A 24,688-nucleotide genomic window follows, 5' to 3' on the forward strand; every position below is an offset into this window, starting at 1 on the left:
AAGGCAAAATATCTGTCATTAAAAAGCAATGCGAAACAGCAAATGGAACAGCATATAAACAAATTTTAGATACACATATATGTATATATAGAATAGATGGAAGTGGAATTAAAAAATCGTTTTTAGAAAAATCGAAATTTTTAGATGTAATTAGACCGGTAGGAGTCAGCAAGTGCAGACGTTTATTCGATATTTATAGAGGATACAGTATAATCCATAGATATGTTATTTATAATATATTCTTTTACTTACAGAACTAAAGTTTCAACTATCGTTTAGTTTTTTCTCAGCTAAATGTTGACTATTAGTTTATGTATGCATATGTATATATATTTATGACTCGATTTTTTAAAATAAATATTTCTGTATTTGAAACAAATATATTTTTAGACATCAAAGGGAAAAAATAGAATTAAGAAAACACAAAGAATGTAGCAAACAATTATCTTAAAACTTATTTATCGATTATTCAAGAGATATGCATATCTTTGATAAATAAAAATATCTGTGGAAAAGAAAAAGAAAGAAATTAGAACGTCTCCACTTTAAAATAAATGTATAATCCTCTTTATGAAAGATAATTAATTATTTCCAAAGAAGCCTTTTTCTTCCTGCAAAATTTATCTGTCGCCACGATGTCTCTCTCGCGAGGTCATTGCTAAATATTCTCGGTGCAAGACGCTGGCGCGTCTCTCGGTCTCGATCGGTTTACGCTTATGTAGTACCTTATACTTATATGCAGTACTCTCGTCGAGTAGCGTGACTCGCTGATGTGTACTACCAGCGAGTAACTACGGACCTGAGCTGGTCTCACGGCCGAGGGCCTTTCAACTCGGCCCGTACTTCTCGTACAGTCTCTCGCAAGGTGTGGTTCTCGACGCTGCCGACGGAAGTATGCCGCCGCGAGATCAACAAGTGCCGCGTGAGATCCACGCCCGGCGAACGATCGATTCAGCGCGTCTTCGCTAGTCCTCGTCCAGATTCTCGTCGTTGCGGCGTTTAAAAGCGGCGACAGGTGCGCGGTTTTTTTTTCGGAATCTCTCTGCCGTGAGGAATACTTACCAGGACGATCGAGATCCGCTCGAGCGGAAGGACGCGTCCGCGCGTAGCGTCGAAGGACCCCACGATCGAGAGCGGGGCGCGATCGATGGACGACGCCGTCTCGACGTCAACTGGGAATTAGTGCGCGCGTGTTATCGAACCGCCCGGCGCCGGCACACGTGACCTCCTCGAATTTGTTTGGCGCGCGTTACATCGCGGTGAAACGCCGTCCGGTGAAGGCATCTGCATTCGCGATGGAAATGAGGACCGGTGAGTGCTCGCGCTTGGAGTAGTCGCGGACACGCGGATTTCAGCCTCGGTGGATACAGTCGATTTCGGTACCACGAGCGATTTCGTGAAAAAATTTATTAAAATTACAAGACTTCCGCGAAAGGAAATAATATTTTTAATTTTAATTAATTTTAATAAAGGTTCCAAGTAAATAATTAATTTTAAGTAACGCTAGAGGGTGTGTGAAACTGCTAGGTACTTATAATTTTTGAAAGTTGCTGCGAACAAGCAGATAATGCGAGCGCGAATTTGATTCTTCCTGGGTAATTGACCGGTCGGAATCGAGGAAAAAGCAGGTATGTGACCCGGCTGTTTAACAAGTTATGCTCTCGGGATACTACCTTTTCTAAAAGCATACTGGCGTGTTATCGACAACGACCTTTTCGCAGCACATTTCAATATTGCTAACCAATTGGGTCATGTACCGTTTTCCTTTAATGAGATCAGACCGGTATTAAAACTGTCATCACTTGTCCATCAGTTCCTATTTTTAAAAATAATGATTCATGGACCATCTAAGGGTTAACAAATTTTCCTGCTGAAACATTTTTTTAATTTTCTGTTTCATGTTTATTGAGATTATGTTCTTTAAAAAATCTTACGATTAAAATAAAAATTTGTTTTACTTTTCTATGCGGAGTCAATTTAAAAAATCACAAGATAATTCACCAAATTAATGTCTAGACGGTAAGAAAATCATGTCTCGATGGTTAAAACATTAAGTGTGGTAGAAGAAGTGTGGTAGAAGAATTAAGTTTTTATGTCTCGAGTCTTTTAAGTTTATATATTCTTATACCTAAATATAAATGTCCCTTTAAAGTATAGCATAACTGTCTAATGCTAATTAATAATAACTAATATTGACCTGAGACTTCAACGTTCTCTCAGTCAGTATCTGTAGCTATTAAGACATGAATATACATATATCGATTGCATCAATGATTGAACAACTGTATTTTTGGCCGATAAAATATTTTGCGCGATAAAATCTTTCGCCCGAACATATGTCGTGGATTAGAAGATGACTTGTGTATAAAAATAAACACAAATTTATTTAAAAATTTGTAAAGAAGCTTGTATGAAATATGCAGAAGAAGTTCAGCTGCTTCCTGTCTATTTTAGAATTCTGAGAATAAGTAAACGTGACGATGATTCGAATCTCTCTTCCGCTGTACAGATTAATTTTGTGATTATAAACAGTTTTATAAATAGTTGTATTACTATTTATCCTCTTTGTTTTCTGTTATATACATATATATATATATATATATATATATATATATATAAATTGTTATTTTAATGACATAGTTAATTGTTAATTTCTCATTTTAATTTTAGATAACTTTATCTTGAATATATCGTTTTTCCTACAAACAAATAAATAAGTTACTAGTTGAAACATATTATTCCTAATATTTTCTTTTTAGTAAGAATATGTATAAACTAGTCAATAAAAATACTGGAGTTATTTATAGATACTCTGTTTTGAGAGAGAAATGTGACAGATTTCGTTGAATTTTATATATTTCTTTGAACATGACGTTAAAACGTATAAATCCGTTATTTTTTTATACGTAAAATGAACGTGGAAAAATTTACCAGTCAGCTTTTCTTTTATCCGGGTCATTGTGTGTCGTGGACGGTGGGAGCGTGATCCTTCGCAACGATAAGCGGAAGATCGAGTGGATTCGTTAGATCCTAGATCCCTTCGATCGCTCTAGGGTTGATTTCTCCAATCTCGATTAACTTTAATCATGGGGCAATGGTTTTTCTGTGTCTTTTCTTACATACAAGGATATAATCCCGAAAGAGGTATTACAGAGAGACAATTGAATGACGGGTAAAGTTAATCGACTTTGGAGAAATCGTTCCATTCTTCTTGACGATATATTTTATTACACGGGTACGCTATTTCTTATTCTAGCGCAATACGGATAATTTATGCGATGATTCACTGTTGGGTTTTACCGTCCCTGAGAATAAGTCATTTTCATTAATTGACTGAATTATTATCAATTATAATAAGATACGAAGTTACATCAATAGTTTACTGTTTCAGTTTAACTCTCAATTACAATTCCAAATAACCGTAGACAGTTTATTTAGTAGACATGTAAGAAAACATTATTCCGTGACAATTTCCTCATTAGTAATTTTCTAATATGTACTCGTATAACTCGTTGGTGGAATGTGAATGAATAACATACAACTTTGCTTTATTGCTGCATAGAATAAACATTATTAAAAATTTCAATTTTTCTGTCGTTCAATTTGCGAATAAGCAATTAATTAAAAATAAATTGTTTATTAAAAAAGGGTCTTTCTATAAATGTTCTATACATATTTTTCCAAAGATATTTTTGAGAAACGTGGATTTAAATCTGTTTGGAAAAATAAGCTATTCGATTGTAGATATACAATAAAAAGAATCGGACACGAGAGCAATGTATGTCATGCCCACATATCCATCTTTAGACATTGATTGCTCTAAAGTCTAACCGGTTGACTCAACCTGCACGTAAGACAAAGCGAAACAATCGGAGCAAGATCGATGAGCTGAGGAGAGCGCTGTGCTCATTAAAGGGGAGGCCGTTAGGAATAATTGCGGCGGCGATGAATGGCGTTTCCCTGAATTCTTACTCGGTGGTCCCTGGCTTACGTAACCGATAAAATAATTTGCGGTCCGGGCGTACTGACGCGAGAGTAATGCTCGACGTGGAAATTCTAGGACAGCGGGGCGACGTAACCATGACGATGTGCTCACCAAACACGGAAGACGAGGGCACGATACTTTGTTTGCCTGATGACATTCAGTGCAGTAGAAACTTGCAAGTTGCGCGAATACAATTAAATGTATCTCATTCGAAGAAACATGTCATGAATACCTAGTTACCCGACGACGCGATACACATCCAACTTAAAAGAACTCCGAACTGCATTAGGAATGCCACGTTTTATTACGGCTTGCAAAACACCAGTCTGTTACACAAAAAAAAATTAAACCTATTTTAACATAAATAAAAAAAATAGCTAAACTGGAAACTAATAAATAAAATTAAATAAATAAATAAATAATATATAAAGATATAAGCATATGTGTAAGATATTTCTTTCAATATATTTTTAAAACATTCTATTTTATGCTATTATTTACTTCGTAATACGACAAATTTAATAATTTTTTTAAAAGCTTCTCGTATTATGAAATTAAAAGGCAATTAAATTAAGAGGCACTTGAATATTAGGGTGTGTCTGGGTGGATCTGCTGTGTCTGGTTGATACACATTTATAATTGTTAGTAATTAATTACCTCTAATTTAGTACAGCATGTAATTTTTAATAGCTGTCTTATATTATTACTATACTTGTCATATAATGTTACATATTAGCGCGCTAGCCGGTTTTTTTTGTACAACATGATGTAATCTTGACATCGAATTGACAGATTAGTAGTAACTTGCTAAGTAAACTAAATGTACGACTACGCGAAAGTGCATCGTGTGAAGATCACATTACATAACAAAAGAGAAATACGCTACTGAGAAGATCGCACTTTGAATATATTGCCCAGACATGTCGCGTAACTTTTTCGTTGCAAACGTAAATAACGCAGCGACAATAAAGATAAGGAAAATTTACACGAACGAGGAATACTGATTTTTTTTTAAATCAAAATTACAGAATTATCATTATCATCAATTGTTTCGATACCTACTTTAATTTAAATTACTTTAATTAGTTGCTGATAAATAAAGTAGACTTTTTACCTTAAAATACAAGAACTCGCAAGTATCTACATAATGTCTATGAACAACAAAGCACTAAATAATTTTTTTGTTTTTAAATTTCTTTTTAGAAGAAAATTTTTTAAAATTTACTTTTAAGTACGAGCATAATATTGATTTTTTTTTTAATAAATTGTGTGATAGCTAATAAACAACTTCAATGTATTTTCTAAGCGTTAAAATGGAAGTGTAGAGTTATAAGATTAACATATTGACACCACATCACAACATATCGATAATAGAAAAGTCGACGATATAAAAAAACGATGATCTTTTTTGTACGCAATAAATTGTTATCGAATCATTTGGATATATACATATCGCGTTGGGAATTTCCTGTGCGCTCACAAAGGACCACGCAGGAAGAAAATGCTGTCATCCTGCGGTAGATCTGTGTGCATGCGAGTTCTGCCTGTCAATGAGTTGTACGTGCCCGCATGTGTATGTACGCGTTTGACGTCGCGGATGAGTCACACACGCATTGTAAAACGCCGCAAAACGAAGCCTTGTGCTCGTTCTCTACTGTACAATGGAATAATGATATATGATAATTCTAGGCACGCACGTGATTATCGCGATCTTAATTCTTCTCCGATCTGTCACATGAAAAACGAGACTCGGACGACTAGATTTTTATGTGTGATATCGTCACGGTTTTTACAGCTAAAAAAACCAATCGTCCTGATTTCTCGGTGTACATGTAACTGGTATTTAGGTGTACATGCCTCGCAGCGGTCGCAGCTGTTTGCAAATTGTGGACTCCGTCTCATTGTCAAAAAAAGAAGAATTATGTTATGCGTGTGCGAAAGCTTGTTACAAAGATATACTGTGGAGATTATATTTTAAAATAGTCATCTCTGTTACTATAATAGCTACTGCAGTATTATATAACTAGTAAGCTGATTATACAGCTAGTATACTGATTATACAGCTAGTACGCTGATTAACTGCGATTCTCCAATCTTTGTTAAGAATCTTCATCTTAAGTTCATCTTGAGAATCTTCCTCTCTTAGTTATTACGCATCGTTTTAAATCGTCGTTGAAAAGTCAAATTCCTTCATGAATGAACCAAGAGCTATGCACGTGACCGGCCAATCATCCACAATTTCTTGCAATAAATTTACACCAACACATATTGCGGGCGGTCTAATCAGCTAATTCGGAATACGTGTGTCTCTGGGCGTACGCGCGCGCGTGTGTGTCGTTGTTGCAAAAGTGCCAAACAGTGCGGTCAACAGTTATCACAAGTGATTAATTTGCATTTGCCTTGAATATGCACATTTTACAGCTCATGGACGCCACGCAAAGAATGAATGTTTTATTGCTGACTACCTAACTTCCTAGTAAGATACAATCTTGCAAAAATATGTGCAAAAATATTTGCGGTATAACACTTTTGCAAAATGCAAATTGCTTGCTTAATACAAAAGAATATTATTTTTTACATTTATTTCATTTTAGATATCCGCTTAATTTTGGGTCTAAAATTTAAGGCATTATTATATTACATATTCTTCTTCCTTTGACTATTTCATTTATTAATCAAATTTGTGCAAAATTGAAGTATTATCTTGCTGCATGGAAATTGTAATTTTAGTAATACGAATTTCAACAGCGAATATGTAATGCAAAGCAGTGATTTTAACGCGATGTTACTTCAACTTCGATACTTATACGAGAGAACGTTGCTGCAGCAGGCATTACCGTGGCTGCGTGGCATTTCAATGGCGAGGGTCAGTCGGCGTTACATAACAGCAGGCATGGGGGAATATTTCAGTATAGTGGTGGGGCGTTTAGGAATGCGTGAACTAAGAATCTCGTAAGGAGTAAAACTCCCAAAGGGTGAAAGTCAGTTCTTTCAGGCGTGGGCCGTGCACAAGCGAGCGCGCTCGTTTCTTCGAGTCATTCACTTCTCTCGCGCCTCCACTTGGTCGCTCATTAGTGTCTCAATAACAACTCTTATTATCTCGATCCATTCTAATACTTCACATGATTGAACAATTAACAATTAACACTCTAACGTAAAAAAAGAAAAAATTGTAGTTGGTTTATCACTTATATAAGCTTCTCTAGTTTATCCGATCAATTTTATCGTTACAATGCTACATATCAGAAGTATTCGAGAGATACACAGTTCTCTTTTCGTACCTCTAGATATAAAATAGATATATCTTTTGTATGATAAGGGAAATGAAGAAAGAATTAATAAATATATCTAAATAATTAAGATTGTAACTCTGATTATGGATAATATTGGAATCTATAGTTCTATTATTGTGAGATCACTGTACCAACACGTAGGTGCAAAGGAAATGTTAAAGGACATATAGATTGAACATCCTTGCAGGTCGCGACTTGATTTTATTTGAATAAAATTATACGATCATACATAAATAAAACTAGACGAGAGTCATTATTAAGTCATCATTAAGTCTTCACTTTCTGATTGTGCAGCAATTACTGATGCAAATGCGGTTGTTGAAATTGAAATTTACACATGAGATTACATGCAAGCAAGGGAATAAGACGTGCATTATGGATAAGCGACAGCGAATTGCTACCAGATGCACATTTCTGTTTACGTCATACCGGATAAATTCAACATCGACGTGAACGGAGAACATTAAACACACCGCGTATTGTCTGCATTTGTGTTTAAATAAATGTGCTCTTTTATTCAGATATTTCCCGATTGTGCCGTTATTTCTCTCGAGAGAATAATCGTATTGTAATTCGCTTTTTCCCGTTTGTTATGGCTATACATCAAAGTTAACTGCAAATCTAATGCCAACAATTTAAATTGTTAAGTAGCCATAAGTAACTATTAAGTAATAGTTAACTAACAATGTAAAAAAGTGTTTATACATGAATATTATATTAGTGTAAAACATTAAAAAAAAGACTAACTGTCTTCTTAATAACAAATTTTTTAAATAATTTAAAATCAACTTTAATTTAAAAAAAATGTTATATATCCCAAATAACATTAATTTTGGCAATATAAGAGCCAGGTAATTAATTCGCTATAGAAGGGTCGAAACGTATACGCCAATCTTATTTGAATGTTCTAGATTTTAATAAATTATAACAAATATAGCGCACTAATTACCACGCCATTGTAAAATTTGTTAATGTTATTTGATTTTATTCAAGAGAGCCTTTATATATTTTTATTTATTGGTGTTATGTATGTGTACAAAAATATCATGTTATTTATGTTTATTCTCTAACTGTTTTATGGGACCCGTTCCGTTACAGAAATGCTCAAGACGTTGCTGTTTCTGGTCATCGGGTTGCTCGTAAAGGTACTGGGATTACCCAGTGGGGCACCGTCGCAGACATGCTTCGATCTAATGCCACGTCATCCCGGTAGCTCCCTGCAATCGTCCTATCCACCTTATCAGGTACTACCCGCAGCGGGACAAAACAGGGTCCGCCTGATCCTTGGAAGTCCCGAAGGTCTCGCATACGAGGGCTTCATGATCCTCGCTAGGGACATCGACACCGGCGAATATGTGGGAGAATTCGCAAACTTGCCCGATTTCGCAAGAATCGTGGAATGCACTCAAGGTGTAAAGGTACTCTCTGCACTATATCATTTTAATCTCCCTTTTCTATAATGCAGTTATATTTTAAATCAAACCGAAATAAAAGATTTGAATACCTTTAAAAACAATGTTTATGAACATTGAATGATCGAAAAGTGAAATGCAAAAGTATTTTAATTCACATTTTAGAATTAGAATTAATACATATTTTACTTTTTCGAGTTTTGGATAAATCCTTTCAAGTTCTTGAAGAGTTGAAGACCTCGAAGAAGAAAATTAATTGTTGCATTAAATTTTTCAAATTTGTTATTTCTAAATATTACGACAACTGTAACAATTATTATTCTTAACTATATTCTGTGATGTTAGTACTACGGTTTCGCAATTCCTGGTAATATGATGTATTGAAGCGTTCTATTTTTATGCAACAAACTTTTCTTATCTGAGTTTCTTCAAGGTTGCGAGGGTGTTTCGTAAACGTAAATGATGTGCAATTTTTTATCGAAAAAAACTTTTCCTATATTTCTTGTGTCTAGAATGGCGTGACTCATACGAATACTGAGAAGAAACACAATCTTGAATTCGACTGGGAAGCTCCGGTTGATTACGAAGGTACCATCATCTTCAAGTAAGTATCGTTATGTACGATATTTTAATGACAAACACGCAAGGATTTCCTAACGAAGAATTTCATTGAATTAAGCGAATGCCGAATGAGTTTTTCCGCGCAGAAGAATTTCTTGATGTAGTATAAAAGTAAATTCATTGACGATTTCTAAAACATCCCATATTTGAAAAATTAATGTAAATTCAAAATTTGTATATCTGTCATTAAACTTGTAATTTATAAAAACAAAACAATATAAACAAACAAACAATATCAAAGATGTCTTTCTCGAGAGAATTATCATAGGTTTACTTTACTCTATGTGGAATTAATTAATATAAATATAACAAAATTTATTTATCAGTTTCGAATATTTGTTGCTGCGTCAAGAACCGCGTCAAGACCGTAAGAGTTAGTTATTTCCGCGAGGTTGCGAAATTGCGAAGACCTCTTCTTCTGAATACCTTATAAACTTTAGAACAAAAACATCAGCGTCTGGAATCGGCTTAATTGTTGAGTCATGATTTCAGCGTCTGATCTCAACCGTTGTGTGCACGCACATGTACCTACACAGAGATCCACACGCATACACGTGGAGGTGCAGCATATCACACTTATGAATCACAATTAGGTATTACCGTACGCGCGGATGCGGCTCGTGCTTGGAATTCAACGCGCTCGTGCGGGCATAACGGTGCGAGAAACGCGCCAAACATTCCTTATAAACTTTTCCTCGTAATAATCGATGCCGGAGTTACTGACGCATGTTTAATAGAACGCGCAGCTGCGACCCTCTGTTAAAACTTCGTAACTTATTTCGAGGGTTATTTTGTTTTTACGGTACCGTTTGGGATTTCCTCGCTTTTGTATTCTGATATTTATATTTCGCCGCGACCGGTACTAACGAAAAAGCGATAAAGAGAATTTATGTGGAAATACTTTTAACACGTTTAACGTCATAGTTTGCAGTGAAGTTCGATGTACTCTAATAGTCCTGCATGAATAGAGACTCCCACTATTAATAAACGTCAAGAGTTTTATAATCTTGTTGTATAACGTTAGCAACTTCTGCGTAAGAGAAATGAGATTTAAAAAGATTAAAAATTGATTTTATATATAACGTTATGTATTTCTAATTTCCAAACTCGGGGATTGGCTTTATAATTATTAAGTTTGTTTTCATGTTTTGTTATTTCTGGTCATCCATTTTAATTTTCATGAGGGACAATCGGAAATTAGAAAAAATGAGTCTCTTACTAGAAGATATAATAAAACTTTTATTAAGATATATTACGGGGTATCCTATATCACATATCGAGCATTTAGTATTCTGATATATTCCAGAGTATGTAGCAAATAAAAGAAAGCGCAGAAATTTAAACACCATTTCTTGAAAGTTAGATGTTTAGTTTCAGAAAAATAAATTTCTCCCAATTTGCTTTAAATCGCGTGCAATTATTTTGTGTAATTAACTCATTTTCACTCAAAGGTGCAAAAAACGTATAGCACGTTTCGTATTTAAATAAAATTTCTTTTAATAAATATCAAAATTTCTCAGAATAAATATTATTGATGTGTACGTTAAATACGTACATTTTTTACTCGTAATTTCGAGCTTTAGAATCCAAAATCATTTCAAAGTTTTTGACACTGAATTAAATTATGAATTAAGATTTAACTCTTTCCGTATTATATAAACGTGAAATTACAGTCTTACAATTTTGAAAAAATTAATGATTTTAAAAAATTAATTAAAAATGAGTAAAAATGTGTGTGAAATGGTTATACATGTATAAAAATACAAAATATATCATTTTTTGCCATAATACCTACATATCATGAAAATGTGACTACAATATTGGTTTTGTATACCCTAAAACAATTTTCTGCTATTTTCGTTGATTTCACTTTATGTTTGATTCGTCGACCTCTGTTTCTTCCGTAGCTCTACTTTCGCTCAGGATTACAGCACGTACTGGGTCGGCGTGGAGTCGCCGAGAGTCACCGTTGACAAGCGGTCCATCAGGGTATCGACCCCACCTACACCCGTCACTACCTTCAGGACCACCACGCCGCCCTACTACAGCCACACCGTCAGTTACGCGGTGAGTATTATATTTCCTGTCGCGCGCGCCGTCACCATTATAAGGTAAATGCGCGTGGTGGTATTACAGCGTGTTAAACGATGTAAGCGGCCTGTAAGTCCTGATAGGTGTGGCTTTGCGAATATTGCTCGTAGGATGCATGCCAGCCGACCCAGACGCCGAGTACAGAGAATTCTCGTTAACTGCATTCAAAGAGCTTACTCAGCTTGTGTTCGTTACATACAGAATATTCCAAAATCCATCCAGAACGCCATTCTCACTTATTCTTTTTTGTTTTTTTCGCTATTCTACCTGATATCGACTGCTCCTTCTTCCGAAAATATCGAGGCATGTATAATTTTGGAGTTATTAACGATAAAAAATAAAGGACTCTCTCAGCAATGCTTCACTGAGGTAATAGATGAAAATATTGGAATTTTTATTTAAAAATAGTTCAAGTAAACTTCAATTTCAATTTGAAATTTAGTTATAAAAATAGCTAATATCACAAGATTCTTTCTACAAGGAAATATTGATGCAAAATTTATTGGAGCGTTTCGCTTCATTGAAATTTGATTCGCTTATTTCGAAGCACTCCTGTATCCTAAGTAGCATCTTGAGAAATATTCAAAAGAATACGTATTACATAGAAGGATGTTTGTTTGTTAATCTTCTACGAAGAAATTTATTAAAATTTTCCTGAAAAATAATAACTTGCTTTGAATAAATTGTTTCGTTATATTATGGTCAAACGGATTAAAACGAGCGCCGAATTAAAATACATTTCAATTCTCATTCGGACGGATGGATTATAATGATACTCTAGTTAATGAAAATTTTCAACTCCAAGTGTATTATATTCGAAAGATAAATAAGTAATTGTATCCGCCGTTAATGTCGAATGAGAAATGAAATAGCACACTCATAAATCTGCATTTTACAGTTTTGTGGAATTCAATTTTCAACATTCAATTAAAATATGCTTATATTCTCACATCTACGAGCGACGAACATCATTTACAACGTAAAATGTATAATTAATTAAAGTAGAGTGTGCTTTTTAATGCAAATTCTATTAAAAGTCAAAAATTAAGCGATTCAATATCATTCTCTTTCCGTTTTTATCATTTATATGCGCACAAAAGTTTCAAAGGTTTCAATTAATACGATAAAAAGTATTTCTCCTCGTTAATTTTCATTTTTCGTATCACATACCTAATACACGTCGGTCTATGCTATATCGTAGAAAGTAAAAAATTTGAGAGGCGAATATAGCGGCGCGTGACGCACGCGGATGCATGAATTATGCATCTCTACGTATGTACATGCACGGCCCTTAAACCGTGTACAACAAACGTATAACACGCGACCGCGACCAACGTTCTGGAATTTATGCTTGATGTACTTTCACCATTCACTTCCGCGGCCGTTCGCGATTTCGTGTCGTGGATTTTTTATAACTCGCTATTTGTTTCCCACACGGATTTGATCTTTCGCTCGAGGATCGCCAAGTAGAACAGTTGAGGATCTATCGGACGCCGTTAATAAAACGAATGGAAACTCTGAATTTTAGATAGAAAGAGAGAGAAAGATAGAAAAAGGAAAGGTTGCGTTAAGCATCTTAAGCAACTGCTTACAAGTGCATTATATTTTCAAAATTCTTCTCTGTAATGCGGAAAGTTCTATAAACCCTGCATCGCGGTTGCATACAGTTCAGTAGATTCACTGCAGTTTATTTTTTTCCGTTGTATATTTTGTTTAATTTCAAAAATTATATATATTCCTTCATCTTATAATAAAATGAGATAATAAATATAGAAATACAGGGTGTCCCTGAATTCAGTGCCAAAACTGGTACGGCGGCTTTAGCACATGAAAACAAGTCGAAATGTCTAATAAACATATGCCCGAATCTGAACGCGGTTTCGGAGTTATATTAGAGTATTGCAGTTGATCTCGTAAAAAAACATAAATTGAAATAAATGTTGTTTAATGTTCTTTATTTTGTTTAAAGCTTTATAAAAGGTGCTCAAAAATTCCTCCGTCGACTTTAACATTATACTTTCTAGGACGAATTAATAAATTGTTTCGAGCTTCTTGACAAATGTTTGGAGTTCCGCCAATGACATCGGCAGCATTAAAGGATTATCCTACTTTGACCAGTCTGAAAAGTGAACACTGTGTGAAAAGTCGAACATTTTCGACTTGTTTTCATGTGCTAAAGCCGCTGTACCAGTTTTGGTACTGAGTTCAGGGACACTCTGTATATAAACATTTTTATAAGAAGCAGTAAACTTAAATATTTAAGTCTTTTGTATAAAAAAATGCTTAATAGTATTAAGAAAAAATGAATAAAATATTACAGTAGGAGGTGCGATCACAGTGCAGGGTTAATCCTTAATATATGAAATAGAAATTTATAAAAAACCTGAGAGAGAAATCTCTGAGAGAAACTTGAGAGAAATCTTACCAGAGTCTATGCAGTATTTTTAAAAAACATAGGAAAAAATCTTCAAATTAACAAATCTTCAAATTTAAGTCATTACAATTATTATCAATTTCTCTTTTATTTTATATTTTATAAAATTTATTGAACTTAATAATTTCAAATCCCGGACATAACTCGTAATACTTGCATTTAGGTATATATTACACAAACTTTGCGCATTGTATAAATACTATAACATGTAGAATCCATTTGTAGTTTACAGATCTTTGGGAATGAGATGATCAGGCGAAAGAGCTTCTTCTGCAATTTCTATAAATTGTCAGGCTTCTCGACACAAAACTTCGCCATTCAGAATCTCTCGATCGCTGTTGCGAAAACGCTTTTCCGTTGAAAATGAATTGAGAATATACTTTACCGTAGAAAATGAATTGCTTTTTGACTTAGTTAAACAATACGTACGACAGATTCATTGAATAATTACATCCTGCCGTGCGGACCAAGTGGCCTTTCCTTGAAAACGGCGCTCGATCGTTCATGATAAAAAGCGTAAAAGTACACCAAAGAGCGGTAATGGCGAACGAGGCCGCCGGAGCGTAAACGCACGATTTCGTGGAGCGTATCTAAGTTGAAGGCTGGTCGTCAAACTTCTCTTTCTCTCGCCGCAGATTTCTTTTTCGTTCAAAGCTCTCCGAGCTGCGCTCCCGCGAATTGTTGCGCACGATTTACTCTATAAGGTCTCCTTTATTATGATTTCTTGCTGATTCATACATAGCTCAACTTTATTACTGCAGACAATTGCGTTAAATATTTATTCAGGTATTAAATATGTATCCAGATAATTATGTATTATTTATATAGTAATTTATAATTCGAAATGTCATAATTTCACAGATATTTATATAGTATGTGCAATATTTAATTGAGATATTTTGTAAATATCTGTTGTCTTGGAATTCTGAGACGGATACGAAAATCTTTATTTTATTTTTATCAGTATATATAGAAATATTTGTTTTGTTATAAATTGAATAAAAGATAATATAAAAAGTAATATGCAAAATATATTAATCAACATAATTATTATACAATAATTATTCAACTTATCATTGTATAATTATTCGAGTACTGTTTTAGTAATAGCCTATTCAAAATTTGCAAAATGTTATATTGTTTCTATTTATTTTTTTATGCACATTTTTGTTTATGGTATCTAGATTTTACAGAGATGTAGGTTGTGCTAACCATTGTATTATAAAATAAATGTGTGTTCTTAATCTTACGACAAGAGTAATCCTACGCGCAAACGTTTAATATTCACATCGGTGTCATAACCGTGGATATCCTTGCGTCATAGACAAGTGTTAATGCAGCGCGCGCGATAATTTTAATTCCATACTATACAGATACGCTATATATACAGTATCATCACGTTTCGTTTGTACCTGATAATACAGAGCTCAATATTTGTCTCTTATTGAAAGTTACATAAACACTTATAATTACTAGAGTAATATTACTTTCAATTTTTCCAAAGGCAACTAATAATTTCAACAATTATTTTTCATGTAAATTACACTTTACGTTTATAATAAAGTTTATTCTCTCTTCAGAATTTTAATTATTTAAGTGAGAATAATAGAAACTTTAGTCATCTTTCTTGTATATTTTATAGTTTTACAATTTAATATATTCTGTTCCGTATATATACATTTAATCTGTATTTTCTCTCGAGATTCTGTTATTTATCTTATGTGTTCAACGAGAGAGACCATTTCACGATATATAATACTTTATATAACCTTTCCTACATGGCTTGTTTAACGGTGATAGAGAATGTCTTCCTCTCCCGATATATCGAAGTTAAACGCTTCCAAGATAATGCGTAAGCGACTCTCCCGAGCGACTTCTCCCGATGATCGATACTTGTATCCGAAACCCCTTTATCCGTACTTCACTCATTTATCCGTCGTGCCGTGGCACGATTTCAAATCAAACGACGGAAGAACGTTGTGCAATCTCTCCGCAACCGCGTTGTTCCGCACGAGATACCATCTCGCGAATGACATTCCCGCCTGTAAATTCCCCGCGTCATTCCCAGGTGTGTGTTCTCGTTGCAGACGAAGGATGAGGTGGACCCGTTCTACACGGGCTGCCACACCACGAAGAACTGCTTCGGCGCGCCCGCGGGCTGCATAAAAACCAAGGACTGCATCGCCGCGGTGGCCGTGATCGTGCAGGGCGACGAATATCATTTCGAGATGCAGGCGCGGGGGGATGCCAAATACGTCGCTGTCGGCCTGTCCGACGATAAGAATATGGTAATTGCGCGACGCCGCGCGCGCTCGCAAGTACCCGCGCGCAGCTTCTTCTCAAACTCTCGTGCGATTTAAGCGGAAACTTGCATAATCTCCGCGAAAGTATTTTATATTAAGTGTGTGAAGTTACTTCTCGCTGCCGTTTTTTGCCGGGCTCTTCTCGAGATTTCTATTATCTCGCTGCAATATTTGTCTGCGCCTTTCAGTACCTTTCTTCGCCGTAATTACTTTTGAAAAAAAGAAAAAAAAATTACTGAAATTTTGCGGATTTCGAAAACTGTTATATCCGTTTCTTTGAAAGATGTTAAATACAGTCAGCGCACAATAAGTATATCTTGGATGATAGTTAAATAATTTTTACGTATTTTAATCTTTAATTAATTAATGCACGTTTAAATTTTCATTACGCAGACGCGACTGGATTTCTTTGTCGCGCAGGATAGTTTATTGAACGTCGTCGGACGTGTAATATTTACTTGGCAATTAAAATCGTTATCAAACTTAATGCGACGTATTTGCAATTAATTACGCGAGTAATGTTACGGGATCAACAATTAAGTGGTAATGATTGTAATACACGAAATGGTATACGCAGGGTGAAGACAGCGTAGTCGAGTGCACGAACGAGAATGGTGAAATTGCGTTACACACGTCTTGGAATTCCGGGAAGCGGAATACGCGCTATACGATGGTGAGTATCGTTTACTATGCCGCACTGCCCTCCTCCGACTATAGGTGCACCGTTGTACTAATTAATTCGCCCTGTTCTCTGTCGCGCGCGGGCAACGAGTCTGGCCCATTAAATCCCAATTATTGTGCTAGCCAGTAGCCGGCGGTGTCGCTTCCACTACGATAATGCAGTAAATCTTTGAACCCTACAAATAATTACGAGGCTTGTATAAGGGGCACTCGCTATAAGCTCTCTCATTAACAGTCTGACCTCAACGGCGCATCGTCCATCGGAAATAGCATATTAATACTAGTATCTAATTTAACAGGATTAACAAAATTTAAATTTAAAGTTTCATTAATTTCGCGAAATTTAATGTCGTTATTTAAGTGCGTTTAATCAATTTTCTCGCTAAGGCAGACTCGATTGTAAACTGATGAAAGAATGTTTCCGCGGAGTATGGTGATTCATTTAAGAATCATTTAAGTGTATATTGTGTCATCGTGAATTATTCCGACTTCGTTCTCGAGATTTGCGTCTAGTTGTCGACCTTGCTTTATTCGTGATGCGTGTCCACAGTCGGAAGGCGCGGTCGAGCTGGAGACTGCCTCGATAAAAAATGACAAGATATACTGCAAGTTTCGACGGGAAAAGCTCACCAACATTCAGGGACGTACGTATGACCTTGTCAACACTCCGTACCATCTCCTCGTGGCCGCCGGCAAAGATCTGAGATGTACGTATAAGTCGAATACACAATTACATGGAATACACAATTTTAGCGTTATTAAAATTCACCGGGAGATTGTAATGTTATACTAATTTAGTAATTACTGTATCGGGGAGACAGGTTTTGTGACTTTTAATAACCGCGGTAATGCCAGATTTATCACATAACAATTTGCCGTCGCACTTCTCTAAATAAAGAGAAAAGAAACCTTTGGCGAGACTTCGCAAAGTTCTCTTCCCGTGTATTTTCGCCGAGAGCAAAAAGTGTGCAAGAACTTTACGACTTTCTCGTCGCAGGTTGCGATAACTGCAAATTTGATAGCTTTCTCATGTTTCTGCTCGATCGAACAGGAACATGAATGAAATGCGATTCAGGCAGGTCGTTTTCTGGCACTTCTTATTGGCGCGACGATTATTGAATTGATTAAAAGATAGCGTTATACAACAATGTCTGCGCGAGATACGGGAAGTTTGCTTTCTACTTTTATGCGAGTGATTTACAAATATCGCGTTGCTCTTTTTTTTTGTAGCAAACGGCGTTGACTTTCACAATCTCGCCTATCTTGGGACCAGCACCTCGAAGAGATTGTCTGACGTTGGGGAATTGACCGCAGCCACTGACCTACTAATTCGTCTTCATGGCGCGCTTATGCTGGCATCGTGGATCGGCACAGCCTCCATCGGGATGCTGCTCGCGAGATATTATAGACAGACCTGGGTCAACTCCCAGTTGTGTGGAAAGGATCATTGGTTCGCTGTAAGTGAGGAATTTTCAGACAATTCGCGCGGATATTCCATTTAACGTCACTTCTCGTACTCTCTCAAAATTATACAATGCTTTTCTATTTATACTCGTTGAATATCGCAGTTATAAAGCGTAAAATAAAAGAATGCTTTATTAATTAACCTAATTAACTCCTGTTTTTCATCACAATCTGCTAATTTCGTAAAAAAAAATAATTGTCTCGTTAAATTAATTTACATAAACTTTTTATTTTATGAGTAAATTATTTAAAATTTTAATATATAATACACTTAATTATTTTATTTAGCACGCGCATTCAATTTTAAATCACTATCTCGCTATCATTTATTAATAGATTAGAAACCTCGTCAGTTCAATTAATATATTTTTATTGGAGAAAAAAAACTATTTTTTTAATTTCAGATATATAAATTAAATTACAAATAAAATTTAATAATAAAATAATTTACGAAGATAGCATATTATGTTGTTTATAATACATATGTTGTATTATACAAATATATATATTATATATATTGTTGTTTATTTAATATTAATTTCTTTATGTTATATTTTATTTATTATAGAATTTTACAATAATAAGTCATGCAATTAAGAGGTAAACAATTATTATCTTATTTTTTTACTCTTATCACGTTTCATTGTAATACTCTCTGCGCGGCATAATTAACTTTACATTCTTAGCATCGTTAATGAAATACTAGAACTCTTCGTAATGACATTCTTCGTTCAAAGTGTATGTCATTAACGTTCAAATCGTGTAAAAAGGAAGCGTTCTACGTCGCGTGTCTTTCTTTATAATAAAGGCTTATCAATTTTTTTTCCCCAAGTGGCACAGGTTCTTCATGGTACTCACGTGGTCGATGACGATCGCAGCCTTCGTGCTAATATTTGTGGAATTGGGCACGTGGAGTTCCGAGACGATACACGCTTCGGTCGGCCTGGCGACCACGATTCTATGCTTCATCCAGCCTTTCATGGCAGCTATGAGACCACATCCTGGCGCACCACGAAGAGCCCTTTTTAATTGGGCTCACTGGTTCGTCGGTAACGTGGCAAAGATATGCGCTTGTAAGTTTATGAATATAGCAGTAAATGAACTTTGATTTTCAGTATTATGTCTTTCGATATTGCATTTTCTTCATTTATTTGTTATTTAAAGAGTTTTCTTTTTTAAAGTTTTATACTCTTTATTCTTGTAGTTTCTTTACGACAAAAAATTATTATAGTAATAAACAGAAGGAAACTTTTGTTCACTTTAATCTCATATTATTTAGTATGATGGTAAAAGATAACTTAATATATTAGATATCAATTTTTTCAAATATCTATGAGACAAATTAATATTTTAGAATTAATTTCTCGTAAAAATTTCTTTTAGTAATCGCGCTTTTCTTCGCGGTACGACTGAACAAAGCTAAACTTCCGGATTGGGTAGATTGGATCCTCACAGCATACGTGGTCTTCCATGTTTTAACTCACCTCATTCTCACAGTAAGGATTTTTTATTTGCAAAGTTCACGCGAAAAAAACTAAAAATCTCGAGAAATTTGAGAGGAAATCGCGAATAAATGTAATCGAGCAATTTATTAATGCAAACGTACACAAAAACCACAATTTTGATATTAGATCTAAATCAATATTGAACGATCAATAATATCAGTTCTTTTATATCATTTTCACGTAAAAAATGGAAATCGCCTAAAAATTGAATTTTGTCTTAGAAAAAAGTATCTTAGAAAAGAACAAGTAATCTGATATTTAACGGAATTTATGTCAATGTCGAATAACAATCACTCGAGACTATAATTCCGATTCTGGTTGTATTTGTGACAATTTTGCTTCTATTGCAGTTCCTTGGATGTGCTTCTGACAGACAAGCCAGTCAGAGAGTGAATTCATTCCCAATGAAAGACATGCATTCTCGCGGATCAATGGTGCATCCAGATGCGAGACGAGACGCTCCAGTAAGATTTTCTAAAATAAGAGTGACATGATCGAGCCCCGTCTTTTAATGTGTGTCAATCCGCGCCGTGAGACATTTATAAAATTGGAAATGAGATACAGATAGACGAAAGAAATAGTACTGTTAACGATAGTTGTATTTTTCAATATATATTCTTTATAAATGTTGTAAAGTTCAACAATAATAATCGTAAAACCCGCATTTTTTTTACAACATATAATGAAAAGCATATTCCACGCGTTAAAAATGATTAGTCGATCGATATTTTACAATTGCATAAATGCACATATTTTTATAAATAAAATACTCATATTATATTGCACTGAGAGAAATAAAATCGTTCAAAAATTAAAAAACGGGTAATCCGATAACTTTCAATCGGAATTATAATAAGCCGATCAAGGCCAAAATAATGTCCGATTAATGATATCCAGATATCGGACATTATTTTGGCCTTGATAGGCTTTTTGTAATTCCGATTGAAAGTTATCGGATTTAATCCGTTTGTTAATTTTCGAACGATTTAAACCTGGATTTTTCTCTCAGTGTGGTTTTGATTAAAACAATCGAAAATAGTAAGAAAATTCGAAGGGCATTTGTAGTAGATATAAATAATATCTTGTGTCTTTCGGATAAATTTGCGATAAGTTGTACAAATCAATGCTGAGAGACGGTATCGCGTCGAAAAATATTAATTCAGTGCACAAACAGATATCAGTGCGCAAACAAAGTCTAATTTTGAATATTTTCCCCGACAGCACTCCGGTATGCGGAAGTTCATTTTCGGTGTGTACTTTGTGGTTATCGTCGCGTTCGCCGCAGTCCTCATAGTGATCACCGTGCTGGCACCCATCGAGGAAACGTGGGCCACCTTCACCAACACTATCTCGAATTACTAAGGCCGCTAATCAACGCCATGGAAATATTCGTCACCACCGCGATAGTCGAGCGGAGGATTCCGTCCGAATGGGGAACGTCGCAGCCGTCGCGTCGCAGTGACGATATATTCCCGGCGCGACTTTCTGTATGCAAATTAACACGAGGAACATGTATAAATCCTATTCGTGTGAAGATGCAAATCGCGCCACTACAATGTGCGACGACGAAGATATCACTGACGATTGTTTTTATCTCTTTTTCTAGGTTTCCCTGGAAAATTCGCGAATCTCCATTTTAATTATGTATCGATATATCATAATTAAAGTACGTTTCTGTATATATAACATTTTTTAACTTACTTGGAAGATATTAAGATTAATACTTACATTAAGTATTCATTATTATTAAACGAATATTCTGAGACTATACACAGAGTTTTTACTGTTTTACTGTTAATATCCTGGTAAACTTGATTCTAACATTTTTTGTAGAAAACTGCCATTAGTCCAACTTATAGCGTATTTTTAAAAAAGAAAATTGTATTTTTTAGAATTTTAGAATTTTATCGTATAAAGATTATTTTTAGACACCAGAGTTGCCTGATATTTTGTATCTTTCTATGGATAATGCTAATGTAGGTATACTACATCTCTGAAAGCAATGAGCATAATTAATATTATACTATACGTAAATGCGTAACATAACCCTCTTACAATGGACGCATCGAAGCCTGTTTGTATAATAATAATTATAATAACATCCGTTCTAAATACATTCAAAAAAGTCATTTGCGATATATTGTAATAATTTTTATATTTACAGAAAACATAACTTGCCTATATACATATACAATAATCTTCATTAACTCATGATTATACTTGACAATAACACAATGAACGTAAAAATATTATATAAATACATTTATTTTGCAAAAATATTATAAACTAAAAAAAAACTCATCAGTTTACGTAAATAGTTATATCGATATATATTAAGAAAAATAAAACTATTTTTGAAAGTTTAGAAGGTAAAAATATTATAATACGTTTATATTTATATTTATATTACAGTAAGATTAATATAAATTAAAGAGTAAGAATATGATAATCGATTTCATCGATTATTTCGCGCGAATATTAATCATTAAAATTTTGCAGTTCAATCTTTTTTTTAAGAGCGCTTATTCCAAGAAATTATTTTTCTGTTTCTTTTAATCTTAGTTCTTTTAATCTTAATGCAAATTTAATCTTTATTTTTTTGAAAATGGTGCTTTTCTACTATCTTACATAATACAGTATTAGTTTTTTGAAAATAATTTTAAATTTTGCAAATTTTTATACTTATTGCGTCGCGTCGCCTCTGTGACCGATTGAGATCGGCAATGCCAATAGTACATAACATTGTTAACTTTATTGATTGTTAATAAATATATACATTTACATACGTATACATGGACTCTGGATTCAATGGCCATAAGATGGATTACGGTCAAGTTTATTATGTTCCGGAAGTAAATTGATATCCTCGCAATACATAAAGTGTTGAAAAGCACATAACATAATAGAGTTGCAAAGTGTGCAAAATTTGTTTAGCATTTTATAATTACTAAACAAATTTTCGTCTTAGTAGCTTATTAGTGTAGCTAATTATTTTTAGATGCAGCTAAAATTATTTTTAGATATACTAATTACTAATTAACTCCTTTTTTAACTAACAGTGTATCGTAATGAAATACAAATGTAGCGTATTTCTTAATACATATGTATATGTATTGAATAATACATTATATTGTTATCAAAATCGAGTTATCACAATACATACTTGCGGAATAAAATAAAGATGATATTTATGTTAAAGAAATAAATGTTTAATAATGAAATTAATAACATCCAATAAACTAAACGAACTTGCAATAGATTTGCGTAGCAAACAGGTCCGAGACCGGGTCCCTCCTCCTGCGTTGTTTATTTGTTAGCTCAGGGATATTTATTTACTGCCTCAGAGATGATTGGGGATAGTAAAACTATGAGCTTTCTCGCGTTATTGATTTTTGATGCCGATACAACGGTTGATATGACACACCGCATACACCACAGAACCTTTTAGCTACATCACAAACTGCATTGCAAACATTGCAAATACTATTTAGAGAAGTAACAAAATGCAAAATTTAAACAAGATGGTAGTAATAACGCTAAAATCGTAAAAGTACTGTAAAAAATATTTAAAAAGTACAATATTGATGGAAAGCGGCAAACTAGGAAAATATCGTAAATGCAGATATCGCAACGTTATCCAATAATGATGTAGCAGTATGACACAATATACTTGTAATATTTGCAATCTGGCGACAATATATCTGTTTATTTTTTTTTAATCTCTCTGTTTTCTGTGCCACATGAGATGATACATAGATAATTTAATAAACTATTAAATGAAATTGTTATCTTATTGAGTGAGTCCCGTTGTGAGACTTTCGCGAGGATTACCTCCTTCTTTATTATCCTCCCGGGATCATCCGTTTATCGTCAAGATCCTTGCAGAATAGGTCACCGGTTGAACACGATTAAGTATGAGGTGCTGCTGTTAACCGGATTACGTGGAACTTGAGTTTTCTAAAGTAATAAAGGGGAGCTCTACGGCAAACTGATGAAATTCATAGCGCTATATACGGGGTGTGGTAAATAAACCGGACAACTGGAGAACATGAGGTTAATTAATGTTCAGCACGAGAAAATCAATACCTTTATATGCACGTAATATATTACTATCTTCATGAAGTTTTGTTTTCCAGTGATGCTGTTAAGAATACTATTGTCGATAGCACTTTAATTGATATATTATAATTGATTTCCGTTATTATATGTTATTTTTAGTTTAATTTCTTGACACTTTGTAGGTGTTAATAAACGCGAATTGATTTAAAAGCATGGCACTAAATCAAAGCAAAATTTTAATGGATTAATAAATTCATTATCGATCACCGCTACACATGTAATACGAAAAATTGTAATATAAATATGGATTTTTCTGCGCGTGGATGTTAAATTAAACTTTAATTTAAAAAAAGATTAATAATATTAATATATGTACACACACACAAATCGCTCGATACACTTTGTTTGAAATTTATTTTTTCGTTAAGCTCCGTATTTATTTTGCAATTTAATTACACGATAAGATGCATTAATTTTGTCTTGTTTGTTTTTCATATGTATGATATTGTAAATAACAAACTATGTCGAGGTAGCAAATTAATGAACGAGGCAAAAGCGACTGTGCATTGATAAGATACAATCTATGACAATAAACGTTCTCGTTCTATTGATTTTTGGCTATAGGCCAACTTTGAAGCTAGGCTATGACGGACAATTCAGTGATAACATTCCGATAATAGTCAGACTCACCTGGCACGTTAACCAATCAACAAAGCCTGAGGCTCTCCCGCAGGACTGTATACGCGCTTACTCGGAACCCTGATAAATATCATGTATCTATATGTATAATAATAAGTTTTTTTTTGCATAATAAAATAAAAGTGGTAAAAGTGAACATTT

General features: G+C 34.3%; 1 protein-coding gene across 1 annotated transcript; it reads left to right on the top strand.

Moving 5' to 3' along the window:
* The first annotated feature begins 874 nt into the window (after positions 1 to 874).
* On the top strand, positions 875 to 22,995 carry LOC139810443 (putative ferric-chelate reductase 1 homolog). The gene is made up of 12 exons (XM_071773995.1): positions 875 to 1,311; positions 8,377 to 8,696; positions 9,203 to 9,294; positions 11,219 to 11,378; positions 15,924 to 16,124; positions 16,717 to 16,812; positions 17,371 to 17,527; positions 18,051 to 18,277; positions 19,117 to 19,357; positions 19,668 to 19,780; positions 20,140 to 20,253; positions 21,011 to 22,995. Exons 1-12 carry the CDS (start codon positions 1,296 to 1,298, stop codon positions 21,149 to 21,151), a joined length of 1,878 nt encoding a protein of 625 aa, XP_071630096.1. The 5' UTR covers positions 875 to 1,295; the 3' UTR covers positions 21,152 to 22,995.
* The last annotated feature ends 1,693 nt before the right edge of the window (positions 22,996 to 24,688 follow it).

Source organism: Temnothorax longispinosus, chromosome 3 (genome assembly GCF_030848805.1).
Source record: "Temnothorax longispinosus isolate EJ_2023e chromosome 3, Tlon_JGU_v1, whole genome shotgun sequence".
Taxonomy (NCBI): domain Eukaryota; kingdom Metazoa; phylum Arthropoda; class Insecta; order Hymenoptera; family Formicidae; genus Temnothorax; species Temnothorax longispinosus.